A 15,275-nucleotide genomic window follows, 5' to 3' on the forward strand; every position below is an offset into this window, starting at 1 on the left:
CAAAGGATTACTGTCATCAACACCTGAAAAAGTGTAAGACGCCAGTTCAATTCCATTCAACTTTGATTCAACTACTAGCCAGCAACACGTTACACACGGGGAAGGCGCGTGGCATTGAAACCAATCTACTATGGCTCATGATCGAGACGCCCTTGTAAGCCTGCTTGATTCCTTATGAGATGCTGATGGACGACCAAGGCAGTGGGCGAGTGGTTATGATGAGACAGTAGAAGTTAATCAGCGTGCATTGATCGACAAGGTGTTGGCACGATATTCGGGCGAATTCACAGGTGCGCTATACCTGCTGGTTTCTTGTTTGATCCCGCAGCCCTGACGAACATGCTACATAGTATTCCGTGAACTTCTTCAGAACTCAGATGATGCACAGTCTTCCGCGGTTGAGATATATTTTGAGACAGAGGAATATCTACGACAAAAGAACAGCGAGGATGCGATGCAACCAGAGGACAGTGCGGGTTTCCCAGACCTCAAAGCCACTCCAGTTTGTATTATGTCAATGTTATCGCAACTTCCGTGTTTGTTAATCGATCATTGTAGATTTCCCAGTGGACCTTTCGGAATAATGGATTTGTTTTTCGTGACGAGGACTGGAATCGCCTTAGGAAAATTGGTTTGTGGCGCACTTGAAGCTTGAATAATATAATAATATACTCATTTTGTATAGCTGAAGGAAATCCAGACGAGGAGAAGATTGGCGCCTTCGGTGTCGGTACGCTCCTGCAAGCCATTGATTTAACTCATTTCCTAACGTTCTTGCAGGCTTCTATAGTCTGTTCTCCGTAACTGAGGAACCATTCGTTATTTCAGGAGGTAGAAATTTATTCGGGTATCTTTTTATATTTTTCTAATAGAATCAAGGTCACGGAATGCAATTCTACTGGAAGGACAAAACTGGAGACCAAGTATGCATGTCCATTGCCACTTGATATCAGCTGACCTCTTGAAGCTCCTTGTACGGCGCGGTGATCTCCCATCCAAAGATGTTCTCCAGTCTAATCCGTGGACAACTTTTGAGATGACACTCCGTGAACAGGGACCTGTTCCACAGCCTTTCGATCTAACACGATTCCTTGCAAGCAGCATCACATTCATGGTCCACCTTCGCTCAGTCAGCGTCTTTCTTGACTCTCATCGCCTGGCCCATCTCACGAAATCTTCGGGTGTTCCAAGGGAGCTTGAATTACCCAAAGCGTTGAAAAAGTCTAGCGGTTCAGGTTTGATGAATGTGAAGAGTGTGCAGTCTGCTGGCGAGCACTTCCCTCTGCTACTGGCCGCCTGTATGGCTGATGCACTATTTTAGCTACTCGTATCCAGGCACAAGTCATGCATGCTGTATACGATCTTGGCACTGAGAAACCTCTCGTCCTCCCAGTCGGAGAAACACCCAAAGTCTCTCAAGGTGGTTTTTTCTCGACTCTTCTCAGCACTTTTACGTCACATCATCAGCCCGTACTTGCAAAACCTTTACCACAACCTCAAACTAACAAAGACCCCACGGGAGTATACAACTCAAGTGTCACACTCACCATGTTCAATGCGGACGTAGACGTAAAGCTGGATAAGAAACTTCAGAGCGAACTACACCGATCTACAAAGAAAAACCCGCCCGCTCACTTAAATTACAGCCTGATTTATGTGGGTTTTTGATCCGCGACTTTCATTTGGCTTGTGACTGATTCATTTGCAGACAGGAAAAGACGAGTACAATGTGAGTCTAGATGAGGAGAAGAGCCAACCCGTATCTTGTGGAAGCATTTTTCAGGGTCTCAGAGCTGATTTGAATGGGTCAGTACCCTGTTCTCGGGGACGAGGCTGTGGCTGTAACTCATGCTTATTTGTATAGTGCTGGCCAAGCACATGTGTTTATTGTAAGAGCGATCTCAAGGAAGCGATTACAGTCGACTAATGATCGTAGGGGCACGCAACTGGACAGACAACAGGTATCGGTGGTCACATGGCATCTAGATTTATCCCAACAGTTGAACGGGAGTCAATAGATTTAGTGTGAGTTAATTTACATTACCCCATGCATTCATCTGACCGTATTTCCAGCGACCGTAACGTCGCAAGTGAGATCTATGTGTTTGCCACTGAGTCAATAGCTGATAGTGATATAGTATGGAACAGAGAGCTGTTGTACGTTGGCGGCTATCTGTGTCGAGCAGCATACGAGATAGAGCTCGAAAACATTCGGATGCTCTGGAACGAAGCCTCGAGTTCATCCAATACGAACGATTTTCATCCAGATCCACAACTCGGCAACTGGCTGCGCGATCGGTTCTTGCATGTCGTCAAATTTTTCACTTTCCATATCTCAACACCTTCTTCTGATGTTGCACGTTTCCTCGAGACCGCCTTCTTTGGTTGCTCCACTTTACCCCTCAAAGTCCTTTCGACGACAGGTGTGCGCGATGCTTCTGATGTGCGCGCTCCCGACCCCATGTTTTCGTCATTCCTCAAACAACTACCTGTCCTTCCCGCCTCCGTTCTGTCTTCTGCTCCTCTTGCCATTAGAACTCTGCAAAGTAAAGGACTGATCACGGATATTACATTTCCGGATGTTCTGGCTCAACTTCGTCAACATCCACTCAACGAAGAAGAACTCATCGCCTGTCTCAAGTGGCTTGTCGGACAGCAAAATCCGACGCAGGATGCTACGCGCGCTCGCACTGAGCTTCTTCATGCAACTATCCTCAGTCTAGGCTCAGGAGAGGATGCCAGGCCGATTCCTCTTTCGATGGTGCAGTACTTCATTCATCAGCGTATGATTCCGCTTGATGGGCCCTTACCCGATACTCTCATGCCTCTGAGCATCACAAAACACTTCACGCAGGAACAGCTGAGATCTTTTGGGTGGCGAGAATTTTCGATTCTCGACTGGATACAGTACATCTTCAGACCAGACGTTATGAATGCAAATCCAGCACAAGACGTAACCAGGTCTCCAGAATGGGCTGAGCGAGTCTTGACAGTTTTAGCTCGCACATGGCCATCGTCGTCCAAGGAATCGCATGAAAGGATCAAGGCTATACTCGTCCAAAAATCGTGCATTCCGACATCTTCAGGTCTACAAAAACCACAGCTGGCGTACTTTCCAGGCGCCAATATATTCAACGATTTGCCTGTCGTTACTTTTACATCTGGCGGTGCTCTCAAGGGTAATGTGGAGAAGCTGCTTTCCTTTGTTGGCGTCCGGAAGCATGTGGACCTTCAGGTCGTCTTTGATCGGTAAGCCACTACGTATAATATCACATCAAGTTCCTTACATTCCGGCAGAATGGTCAAAACTGGGGACTGGACAATCTCAGATCTAATAACGCATCTAGTAACTATCCAAAGCACATTAACTCCGGATGAGATTACCAAACTCCAGATGACGTCTGCTTTCTCAAGGGAAGGCGAGAACGCTCTTTCAGGAAAGAAGTCGCGATATAGGGCCAGTGATCTCTACGAACCATCTATCACAAACCGGCAGCTTGGTTTGCCGATTATCGATTGGGGTGAGAAGACCAAATGGCGAAGCAGTTCCGAAGAAGGTTTGTATCTTCTCTTGCATGTCGCTCCCCCATTTGAGATTATGTTTTCCTACTAGCAAAGCTTCTCCATCGACTGGGCCTGCGAATATGTCCTCCTTTGGACTCGACCATCAAACTCTGCGCTTCGTCGGAGCTAGAAATTCGTTCTGCAGCATTCAAATATCTTATAGACAGCATTCCTTCCAAATACCCGGATTACAGACGTGAAGATTTTGGTCATGTTGCCTTCATACCAGCAGTAGATAACTTCGGGCCTTGTATGAGGACTCCGAACGAGGTCAGCGGGCACGTATACATCATGAATCTGAATTGATGTGTCGCGCTTGATAGGTATTTGCATCACGTCAGTGGAAGGTCCTCGGGTTTTCAGTCGTCGAAGATGCCGTTCGCGATATTGCAGTAAGTAAACTAGGCTTAAAGGAACACCCACCCGCTACTAGGATCGTGGCATTACTTGAGAAAACATCTCCTCAAGATCAGAACGTTGCTCGTCGATGGTTTGAAATTTTATCAGGCCACGTTGCAGGTTTGCTTTGCTTAGTACACGTAGGCACCTTACTGATAGTCATACAGACTTCAGTTCATCTCAATTGTCAATAATTTCGGGGCTTCCAATCGTTCCCACGCAGGTAGAATCTGGGTCCGAGGCACTGCGTTGGCTTTCCCCTGGCCAGTGTTATCTTGGAGGGCCATCGAAAGGGCAGTTCCACTCAAAGTTGTTCGTCTTTGTGGATTTTGGCCCTTCCGGCAACAGCTTTTTGAGTGCATGTGGCTCGAAGCAAGAACCCTCTGTAGAAGAGGTAGCTAGCATTTTGGTCGCCGATCCTCGAAGATTCTACGACTTGGCGGGTGGTTATGAGAAGTGTGTGACCCAGCTTTCCGCTACCATGCACACTCATTTTCTCTTCAGTTACCTCGTCGAATTGCGTAACTTGGCTGTCAACGCTCGTCTTTTATCTACAAGCGCGCTTGCCCGAATGAGAGTTTCTCCCATTTTGCTCGGTTTTCGACGGCAAAGAAAGTCTCGAAAGGAATCAAACAAAGCCCTTAACCTCGATGAGGAAGACTGGGAGCTGCTTTACGATCTTCGAAAACCCTTGGATGTTGTGATTGCGGACGATATTAATGCTTACCAGATGTTCGGAGAGTCTATCTATACTGCACCACAAGAGGATCTCGTCGAAAGTGTGTCTCCGGTTCTCTACTGAGGTCAATCTGACTCCCGCAGACTTCTATGTAACTCTAGGTTCCAAACGCCTCAGCGTTATCGTGAAGGAAGACTACAGGGTCAACTCAGAGATGAAGCATAACAAGTCTGCGGTTGATACGCGTGCGCTGCTGCTAGAGAGGCTGCCGTTGTTCCTCCATGAACACACACATACGCGTACCAAGGTTTCTCTCAGCTGGCTCTCCAACCAGGAAAATTTCAAAGTCAGAGTTTTTGGCAAATTGACTGTTGTGAAATCGCTTTCCTTTGGAGATAATACTTTGAAAAGGGAGCAAGATGCATCGGCGGTTGCTAAGCGTTCGGGCCATGGACCTATTGAGCTATGGCTTTCAGGAAGCACGCAAGTGGATATGTATGAGTAGGTGTCTTAAGTTATGATGAATCAACTGCAGGTTAATGTGGCTCGTGTAGAGTAGCGACATCGTTGTGTCGCCTACTGTTCGAGACGGTAAAAGTGAATGACGCACTCTTGTTCATGACTATCCTTTCGACCGACTTGAAAGCTCTGAAACGGAGGGGTTATAACGGTGTGTCCCCTAGTTTCTTCGTTTTACTGAAACTCTGATGTACGTCTCAGTGGATAAGATTTTGAGACAACAACAAAACGACCGAACATTAGTGGAGTCCAGAGGAAGTTCCACACGGGTACCCGCACCTGACCCACGCATGAGTCAAAGTTTCAAGTCTGAAACGCGTTCATTGTCTCCCCCACATGATCGCACTAGAGTTCCAGGGGACTGGAATACTTCACCTCCGAAGGCAGTAGCATCGAAACCCTTTTTGCCACCCGCTCCAGCTCCACCCCTTATTACAGCTCCACCAGTACTACCAGCAAAGTCGTCTAGTCCAGATGGGCCCCCTCAACGTACAGTCGACAATGGAGATGTCGTACGACATCCTAGGATTCCAAATGTTGTGAACAACACACTGCAGAACATTAAGCGCAAGATACCTGGCTTCAACAGTCCATCAGAAGACACTCTTGCTCTCTCACAGGGGTCCCTAAATCCGAGGTAAGAGTGTCATTCGTTAGGGCGAAACGACATTTTTGAATCAGAGATGTCCTAGGACACCTCCAACTGTGACTCCCCAAAGCGACATTCGTGAGCTTGGACATGCTTGTCATAATACCTGCCTGACATGTTGCTAGGATCCAATGTTGCGATGGCGATCAAAGGCTGCAGACCAGAGGAAGGGAAGTTAGTACACAACAGACGCGAGATGCAAACAATCAAGGAATCTCTGGATGAAGGGTATTGTGACGTCTCCGGCCATGTCGCTGAGCTTGATTACATTGGTAAGTAGTGAATTAGGTCCTGAGCTTAATGACACTAATTGATGTGCAGGTGTTATGGGTACAATGAAAATCTTCATCGCTCGGAGTGAGTTTCCCTCTGTCCTACACGATGCAGTATTCACAGTCTGTTGCGCAGATGTTCCCGAACCCCACACCTTCATTACGAGGAAACATGATTCTCTCGCGCGCTTCATTCATGTTGTCACACCCCTTGCAAACGTTTATAGTCTTCCGATGACCGCACTTCACATCTTTTATGACCTAGAGGGCGGCTTGATCGCTTTTAATCGGAACGGCAGTCTCTTTCTTAATTACCGCTTCTTCGAAGCATGGCGTGCGTGTGCATACTTGAAGCTTCACACTTTCCTAATGCTGTCAAATGTAGATGATCAAGACGTAAAGAATGCGAATATCAATCAGGCTTATATTTCCTGGTAAGGCATCATCACTCCTTTGAAGTTATCCAATCAATTATCTGTCCCAGGTACTTCACGCTAGCCCACGAAATCGCTCACAACCTGGTGCAACCCCATAACTCTGAGCATGAGTTTTACTTCTCTGCGCTCTGCGAAGCTCACATCGTGCAATTTGCTCAAATCTTATCTCAGCAACCTGGCAGGCCGTGAAACTGATACGTAATTAGACAATAATCATTTCGCGTACCGGACTCGAATCCAAATAGACGCATCTATCATTCACAGAAAGCTGCTGTTGCGATTATTTTTCTATTAGGAAACATTACAGTGGTGTTTCGTCATTTCCAAAGTATTATAGAATTAAAGAATATCATCACGAAAGGTTTGTGGTCTTGCAATACGGCTTAACCAGCAGAGGAAGTTGGTGTTCATTCTTTGGGTCACTGCGCAAGAACGGCCTCTGTACGATTGAAGACCTCTTTCCGACATCCGAAGCAGGAACAGCAAGCTTGAACTCGAAAGCTCGAACCAGGGTAAAGAGAAGTGCTTTCATCCTGTAAAAGGTCTTTATCGGTGGAAATAAAATGGAAGGCTGCGGCAAACATACTCCACTAATGAAAAGCGATACCCAATACATGCACGCGGACCACCAAGGAACGTCATGAGATGTCCCCAGACCCCAGGAACTTGTGATGTTGCCTCTGGAAGTGATGCCCAGCGGTCAGGATTGAACTCTTTTGCATCGGTGCCCCAAATCGCCTCCGATCTGTTGATTGCCAAGATGGGAATAAAAATTGGGTCCCCCTTGCTGATCCTGAGGTAACTGCGATGAGATATCGATGATCATTGGAAGGGACGCTGGCAACGTACTTGATCCCATTATGAACCACTCCATATTTGTCCGTAAAAGGCGTGTCCACTGGAAGGATGTCGTCTTTCATGGCGATCCGAATTGTGCTAGGGACAGGGGCGTGCAAACGAAGTGTCTCGCGTACGACCGCCTCAAGATACGGGAGCGCTACGAGTTCATCCATGGACGGAGTCTCGGTCTCCACTGTCAAGAGTTCCTCCCGGAGCTTGGTTTGAATGTCCGGGCGTAGGCAGAGCGCATAGAGTGCCCAAGTTGTTGCCATGCTATTCGGCTGTGTAAGTGTGGATTATCTTATACAACAATTGATATCCGCACCTCGTGGTCTCATGCCCTGCAACCAAAAAAGTCGGAACCTCTGAGTACACCATAAGCGCTCGCACGCATAGTTCCCAATGACAACGTACGTGCAAGTACATCCTCGTCCGATAGCCTCTGGTTTTCCGGAATATCAGTGGCCATATTGGCACGAACGAGCAAACCGAGTAAATCGCGCCCTTGAAGACTGCTCTTCTCAATGAAATCACCTTTTTTAGCGCTGAGAGAGGATATGACAGCGGCTTTAGCATTATGCAGGAGCTGGCTGCCGATGCGACCCATCGTGTTTTGGGCTGCATCTATCTTGCGATCACGATCAGAGGGCTGGAGGGAGTTAGTGACAATTTATGTCGCAATGGTGAACTTACAATCCATCGGAGCAATGGAATCCATGCCTTAAGCTTTGGGAGGATGCTAATCTGCTGACTAGCAGAAAACATAACCGAGAAAGCCTGATTAAGCTCATTTGGTGTATCGGTTGCATTCAGGGCGTTAAACTCATAGTTAAAACCTATGATACTCATTCGGTGCTGGTAGGAAGTTCCTTCGAAAAGGACCTACCTGCAAGTCCGATGACGTCCAACGTCATTTTGCTCAGCCAGGGCATGACATCTATCCGAGCTGCGTGTTCACTAACGGTCATGGTAGACCAGACGTCTCGAAGCTGAAAGACAGCGACGTCGTCATCTATATCCATGTCTAGTGAGGAACAAACTAAGCTTACCTTGATCGATTTACTGAAGAATATGTCCGTTAGCGTGCGTATCTGAGCAGGTCCAAATGCGGGGTTCTTTGGAAGACATATTTAATTGGTCCAAGGCAAACAGAGGTGAATTGTACCATGATCCTTCTCTGAAACATGGCGTCAGCATGGTGAAGTTGAGATGCGTGTCAAAACAAACCTGCTGACGATGTTGAGCTCCTTGAGACCGAAATGAGTGGAAATGGAAATATCATGCAGCCGAGATCGCACCTTCAACGAATAGGACACCTGAGATAATATCAGATAGCCCGGGATAACAGTAGACACACTGGCACGCACCTTCGCCCACAATTCTAGCAAGATTATACCGGACTTGTGACGGTTTCTGGTAATCGCTACTATGTGTGAGAACATGGTTCAGTGCACGGGTGTCCATCGTGAATAACCGGTCTGACTGGGAAAGAATTTCAAACATGGTAAATTTTGTAGCGCAGGAGGAATTGAACATACAAAGAAGAGCCCTTTGTATTTAAGGGTTGTTCCATACTGCCCCACCCACTGCTCGTGAAGGACTGAATTCTCCTGCGAGTTTTCAATGAAGACTGCATCATGGTAGTTCGATGGATTACTGTACCGCGCTGAAAGTGTCCTTCAAGTTCCCGTATAGCCAGCTTGTTCCTCTTGGGCCTGGTAGTGTGCGCAGTGAGGACCTAAGAGTGTGCCAAACTCGCTCTCCTAACTTCCAACATCCGAATGCGACGAGTGCAGAGCTTGTTGAAAGGACAAGTTTCCAAAGGATGTGGGTGACCATGGTGCGGTACATGAAGTTGCAGTTAGTTACTGACAGCGCTGGTCCTCATATTAGGATACGGCAAGGATACGGCATTTAATTTATATTCCATCAGCAAAAGTGCTCAAACCTGACGAGGCCTAACAAAACCACATACGACCTTGCGAATATTGGAAGGCCTGCGATACCTTGCGAGGAAATAGCCCCGTCTTGGATGGCCTTCTTAGAGTGCATCTAGGATAGCTTTTCGAGGATGTACGAGGTAGGTTGTAGTGATGGCCAGGTCCGGTTCTGAACCGTTTTGAACCTGACCGAAGTCCGGTTCAAGGTTCGGGCAATACATCACAAAAATTGCGCAACTGAGAGATTACCCGATATGGACGATAGTGTGGCTGAACATATGACCAAACAAGTCCGTGTGATGTCATCAACACCCCGACGCGACATTTGAATGCAGCAATTAACTCAGAATGAGACCTCCCACCTCGCGATACTATCATAACGACATTAAGTAGATGATTCTTGTATCTACATGACATATCCTAGATACTAAAATATGTACACAATGTCGTATAGGTACTGTAATCAAAGTTTTTGCGCAACATACAATGAAAACGAAAATTTGATGCGCCGAGCGTTCGATCGATCGAGAAGCATGCTAAATACATCAAAGTGCGCCATATCCTTCCTCTGCAAGCACGTCATCGTCAAGCTCCTCTCCTTCGTCAGCCATGACTCTACCCTCGTCATCACCTTCTTCATCACTGCTCTCGCTGTCAGCATTGTCATCCTCGATATCCTGCCACTCCTCCACTGTATCAGCCACGTCTGATACGTCGGCAATGATTTCTTCAAGCTGATCACCCTCTTCCGATTCTTCGGCTCCATGTTTCTCATGTTGGAGAATATTGTCCCAGTCTCTGGTAGCTTTATGGCCGATTCCACCACCATGAAACCTCATGAACAAATCTATATACATGATGTAGATATATCAGCCTTAGTTGCAAGAATAAATAAAAAACAAATGCGCACATGTTCACATATTGAAAACGGCAGTCAGACTCAGGATCTTGAGGATCCGAATGATGTTGAAAACTGGGAATCAAATGAACCCCACAAATGACAGAGTCTGGATCCAAGAATCCATATGTGTCAGGACTGTCTTCATCAAAAAATTCGAGGCGCTGGAGGCATTTTGCAGCCCAACCTGCAGGTGAACTATCCCGTCTGAACCATCGGACAAATAAGAAGTCCATCCGAGTTGGGTGTGAGTACGTCTGAGTGTTGTCCTCATGGTATTCAACATTGATATGAAAGATCCCGATCACACGGGCATACCAGTATGGATGAATCTTCTCATCTTCGTGGGAGAGTAGCATAATGTCAGCACAAGTATGGGGATTGATGGTGTCCTGTTCGCGTTGTAGATCGTAGGTTGTATAGTCGACGCGCAAGATACTGTGATGGTATATCTTGTTGTCTGTGAATAGAACCAAGGTGCGATCAGCATCGGAGAAGTCATGCCCATCTCTGTCATATGCAAAATTGCGAAGTCGAGCAAGGAGATGGTCCTTGAGTCATGGAATAAACTCCTAAGAAAATACAATGAGAATGTGAATACACATGTACAAAAATAGCTTACCTTGATTGCAAGATCAGGCAAATCTCCAATGTCTCTGTGCTCGATTAACCAAGAGGTGATGTCATCATTTGTGCGAGCATATGTTGCAATTGAATAATGATCCAAAGGAGACATCCGGGTGCGTCGTGGTCTCGAAGTTTTGCGTAAGCGTGCCAGGTAGCAAGGTCGAAAAGGAGGTCAAGAACAACTGTATCATGTTCAGGAGGGAGTAGTCCTTCAAATACTGGGATAGTGCACTTGAAATGAAAAGCCCATCAAATTCTGATCTGAATGTCTGATCAGATTGATCTTACCTGCAACATGTGTTACGACTTGGATGGTATCTGTTGGCGACGCTCAAACAGAGCGTGTGTCGTCAACGGTCGAGGACGTCCTTGGGCTTGCCCAAGGTTAGGGGTCTTACTTGGCGAGACTTCGGCAAGTAAGATTTGACGCCTATGTCCAAATCGGGTAGCTTACATCAAGCAGGTGCGAGACGATAAGCTATATCGGCCTAGGCTTATGACACCTGAAGGTTAATCGTAAGATCGTCGGTTAATTAGAAGGACAGAAGTCCAACTAGTTAACAGGGGCTTTGCTCGTCGATGAAGTCGATGAGTAAAGATCGAGACTATAGGCTTATCTGCGAGGAGCAGATAAGAAGATAGAATATAGACTGCTGGCGAGGCAGAAAGGATCACTCTGGTGAGAGTAGGAGGTCAAGAACCAAGTAGATTCAAGTTAGGGAATATAGTACATGGTAGCGAGTTTATATAGAGGACGGGAGACGTATTAGTGGGTGATAACTCGTACTACCGGGAGAGGCAATCGGTAAAGGGTATAACCATAACAGGAAGGCATGTTCGGTTGAGGTAGAACATGCTAGATAAGAAAGTGAGTCAACGATCGAAATAAGAAGTGAAACGCGCAGGGGTACGATCGTGCAACTGCGGATCTAAGTATAAGTTGCATGTGCGACTGCACACCGAGTCAGAGATCAAGAAAGGGAAAAGGGCAAAGGGGATGCGTCGTGCATCAGATCATAGGTTACCGTCCGGACGGTAAGGGCAAGGGGACTGTCCACAGGATTAGTCAGGTGGTGGGACAGAGCATGGATATGCTTCGTCAGCAAAAGGATCCGGCCAGATGTACTGGCTTTCCTGAAGCGACAGGTAGAGAGCGAAAGGAAATGCGAGGATGACGAGGATGACAAGGGTAAGGTCGGGGTAAGGGTATGACGCGAGGGCTGATACGAGGAGGATTAGGAGAAAAATGGTAGGGGCCCAAGCGTCTAGATGTTCTTGTAACAACATGTCTTCGAAATCATGGGCTGCCAGATGCTTCATCGCAGATGCATTTTTATGGAAACGTCTGATCGTTCCCCTGCCAAATGTAGGAACTTGACGGTACCTGTATATAGTCTTATAAGTGTTGTGTTACTGTGGCGAAAAACACTATGACTTACCTGAAATTGAGATCTTTGACTACTGTACCACCCACAGCAAGAAGAATGCACATCAGATGTATGAAAATAGCTTTCCACACACCCAACTCAAACTCGTGAAGCAAGTCCACGACAAACATTGAAAAAAAATTGAATGTATATTTGAGGAACCGTATAGAGAATGTGTTCTGATATGAAGTATTGAGGTATATATATAAGATTCATACATAAATTACTTACCCGAGTTGGAACTAGTGACTCGTCTTGTAAAATCTTCTTGATGTGTTGGCCGTTGATACCAACACCACATTTAAAAATGAGCCTGCAGGCTTTTTCAATTTTGTGATGACGTCATTCGTCATCAACACGCTGAGTTGCTTGGTGCTTCTCAAGATCAATCTTCAGTCCCATATTGGGTATGTCTTCTTTCTTGACAAGGCAGCGGGGGCAAGGACATTCGCCGAGAAATTTGATGCAAGCAAGTAGAATCCTGTAACAATAGACATAGAATGAGACACAAGTATAAGAATTAAAATCAAAACACGTACTTTTCGGGATAGTCTGTGGAGTAAGTAAAGAAGCAGGGGAAAACACGTCGAGTGATACCATCACCACATCGAATGACAATACCATTTTTGTAGGTGTCCATGAATTTTTCATCCAGTAGAAGTGCCCATATGGCTTGCATGAGCTCACGTTTGCAGTGAGTATAGACATCACTGGATGATGCCTCGCCGAAGAGATGGCCATAATGGTCTTGGAAGTCATCAGGAAGCTTACTACATCTGAATGAGTATAATCAAATTAATAGATCACAGATGCAACTTACATTAGGAATATATGCAACATGATGACAGGCGGACACTGTTGGCTTGCCTCGCGTGTACTTAGATTGATTGCCAAAACAGAGGTAGAAGGACCAGAGAGACACATCTCCGAAGCTGGCAAGATGAGTGCTGTCAGACCACATCATCAGCAAGGCTACGACTTGCTCGAGATTATCGCCTGGATCTTGGGGAAGTGCGTTAATCTCCTCGTAGGCTTCCAGGAAAGAAGGCGAGGAATACGCCTCAGCTGTTGACATTTATAACATGACCTTCGGAGATCTTCCATTGCTGACGGAAAGGCGTTAAATGAAATGTCGATATGATCTTGTCCTCAAAGACGGATGTAATAATGTCAGTGAGGGAGCGGTGATGAACACCCAGGATCTCCAATTCTGGGGCTTCTTCTTCAGATGCGAATGCGACCTTTTCTTTAGGCAGGCGTATTTTTACTGAGGAGCAGCGCCAGCCATTCTCCACACAAAATGGGTTAGATCTGTCTTGAAGATACACATTCATAAGCTTCTTCTCACGCACATCATCAAAGACACGCATGTCTTCTCTCTTGTATTCATCATTATCTAGAAACAACCGTGTGAGGCATTTCATTTCGGCACTCGATTTGGAGTTCATGCCAGAATACTGCCAGCACATTAGAAGACCTGCAGTCGGGCTGCTGAATGGGGAGAAGATATCTTCAGGCCGAATGTCTTGGGAGGGAAGTCTGGGAACAATCTGAGATCTCTCCAAATGAGGGTTGTGCTGTGTTTCGAAGGTTGGGACATCGGCGATCACATCAAGGCCTTCAAAGGGTATGAGAGTCGGTTGTTGTGCATAGACACGGAAAAGACCCAGTGCATCTGGTGCAGTCTGGTAGGGTACAAGTAAGGGCTGGTCGTCAGGGAGGTCATTGATGGCTCGATTGGGGGGGGCTGTCTGGCGGAGGGGGTATATGTGGGAGATCAGTAGGTCCAGCTGGGACAAAGTCTGCATAACGAGCAGGCATGCAGATCTGTCAGCCAGAACGGGCAGAGGTAATGGCAGGTGCATCAGGGATAGGTGGGATTGGGAGCTCCGGTTCCGGAATGACGGTGTTAGAAGGTCCTGCAATATTTTCATCCTTGTAGAGTAATATTAGTCCAATCGATCATAAATTTCATATGACATACCTCGTGTACATCAAACCATCGATCATTGTCAATGACATCGACATCCATCTGTTCAGCTAGACTTGGAGACGACCTACAAGGACCACGACTTGCATTGCTGCCTTTTGGTGAGGCAGACTCACCATGAGCACGTTTCCTCTTGTTCTTCTGACATCTTTGCTTTTCCAGGTGGCGCTGCTGTTTATAGACATCAGCATCAAGGTTTTTGCTGGCATCACACTGAGCCTCATGGTTGCTGAGGCTTTTCTGAGTCATGAAGGCCTTTGAACAGCCGAGGCAGGTGAGGTTGTCCATGGGATGCAGACTCGAGCACAGTATGAACACAAGGATTTATATTATAGCATATAGTCAACATATGTCATAAGAAACTCAAGGACTTAGCAGGAATAAGTAGATCTAAGATACTGCAACTCTTCTCCAAAATGTCCAACTCCTTCCCTGTAATGTTGGATCGTGTGTTGAGCTATCACTGCCGGTTTGATGTCAGCTAGAACAACAGGAAAAAGATTCAATAGACGCACCTATTACAACCTGTGAATTGAAGGAATCAGTGAATCAGTCTAACTCCCTGCCTACAAAGCTATCACCGTGCACCTGCACCCAATCCGCAGGTAGGGTGGATCCCCAGATGGTACAGGTCACCTGAAAGTGGGGTCTATATATCAGAACAACATCTGAGATAGCAATTAGGACTTCCATACCTTTGATGTGACACCCAGCCCTGAACTCCAGTGTGCTTTGGATGCTGCTAGCCTGAGAATGACAGGCTTTTCTGAGTGGTGAAAGCCTTCAAACAGCCGAGGCAAGTGAGGTCGTCCATGGAATGCAGACTCGAGCATAGTATGAACATGAGGAAGGCAGTGCATGATTATGATTGTCAACCGGATATGATGAACTTGAAGATGATCCAAAATGTTCAAAGTTCGACTGAGCAGTAAAACAGTGGGAATTAAGTCACGTGCTTGATTATCTGAGATTGCAATCCCCATATGTTGATCACTTGCAACTCTATCTTCCACTATTATCACCATGTTGCAACT

At 46.4% G+C, this 15,275-nt stretch overlaps 2 protein-coding genes across 2 annotated transcripts; one reads left to right on the forward strand and one right to left on the reverse strand.

The window, feature by feature from the left end:
- Positions 1-130: 130 nt before the first annotated feature.
- EDB93DRAFT_1257371 (uncharacterized protein) lies at positions 131-6,708 on the forward strand (the record flags this gene model as incomplete). The annotated part of the gene is made up of 29 exons (XM_041454078.1): positions 131-154; positions 203-290; positions 351-502; positions 559-631; positions 686-730; positions 781-831; positions 880-923; positions 968-1,253; positions 1,322-1,656; positions 1,709-1,729; positions 1,784-1,806; positions 1,865-1,889; positions 1,937-2,025; positions 2,074-2,090; positions 2,139-3,249; positions 3,298-3,557; positions 3,614-3,834; positions 3,888-4,083; positions 4,131-4,419; positions 4,468-4,742; positions 4,804-5,137; positions 5,197-5,312; positions 5,363-5,798; positions 5,854-5,888; positions 5,936-6,082; positions 6,132-6,167; positions 6,219-6,416; positions 6,468-6,516; positions 6,567-6,708. The coding sequence occupies 29 exons, from the start codon at positions 131-133 to the stop codon at positions 6,706-6,708; spliced, it is 5,118 nt and encodes a 1,705-aa protein (XP_041300839.1).
- Positions 6,709-6,781: 73 nt separating this feature from the next.
- Positions 6,782-9,517, reverse strand: EDB93DRAFT_1187732 (cytochrome P450). The gene is made up of 13 exons (XM_041450850.1): positions 9,022-9,517; positions 8,898-8,969; positions 8,727-8,841; positions 8,658-8,675; positions 8,587-8,606; positions 8,525-8,536; positions 8,409-8,474; positions 8,246-8,348; positions 8,053-8,195; positions 7,774-8,008; positions 7,685-7,724; positions 7,369-7,632; positions 6,782-7,312 (listed from the first exon to the last, which is right to left on the reverse strand). The coding sequence occupies exons 1-13, from the start codon at positions 9,208-9,210 to the stop codon at positions 7,066-7,068; spliced, it is 1,524 nt and encodes a 507-aa protein (XP_041300840.1). The 5' UTR covers positions 9,211-9,517; the 3' UTR covers positions 6,782-7,065.
- Between the last annotated feature and the right edge of the window lie 5,758 nt (positions 9,518-15,275).

This window comes from Suillus bovinus (genome assembly GCF_016758785.1).
Source record: "Suillus bovinus strain UH-Sbo-P2 chromosome Unknown EDB93scaffold_174, whole genome shotgun sequence".
Lineage (NCBI taxonomy): Eukaryota > Fungi > Basidiomycota > Agaricomycetes > Boletales > Suillaceae > Suillus > Suillus bovinus.

Bases quoted from the DNA above. Each gene is read 5' to 3' on its own strand.
- EDB93DRAFT_1187732 (XM_041450850.1), bottom strand. From the start codon at position 9,210: ATGTACCGCACCATGGTCACCCACATCCTTTGGAAACTTGTCCTTTCA. The intron at 8,349-8,408 runs GTAAGCTTAGTT...GCTGTCTTTCAG, and splicing joins TCTTCAGTAAATCGATCAAG to CTTCGAGACGTCTGGTCTAC. The intron at 7,313-7,368 runs GTACGTTGCCAG...CAGTTACCTCAG, and splicing joins GTGGTTCATAATGGGATCAA to GATCAGCAAGGGGGACCCAA.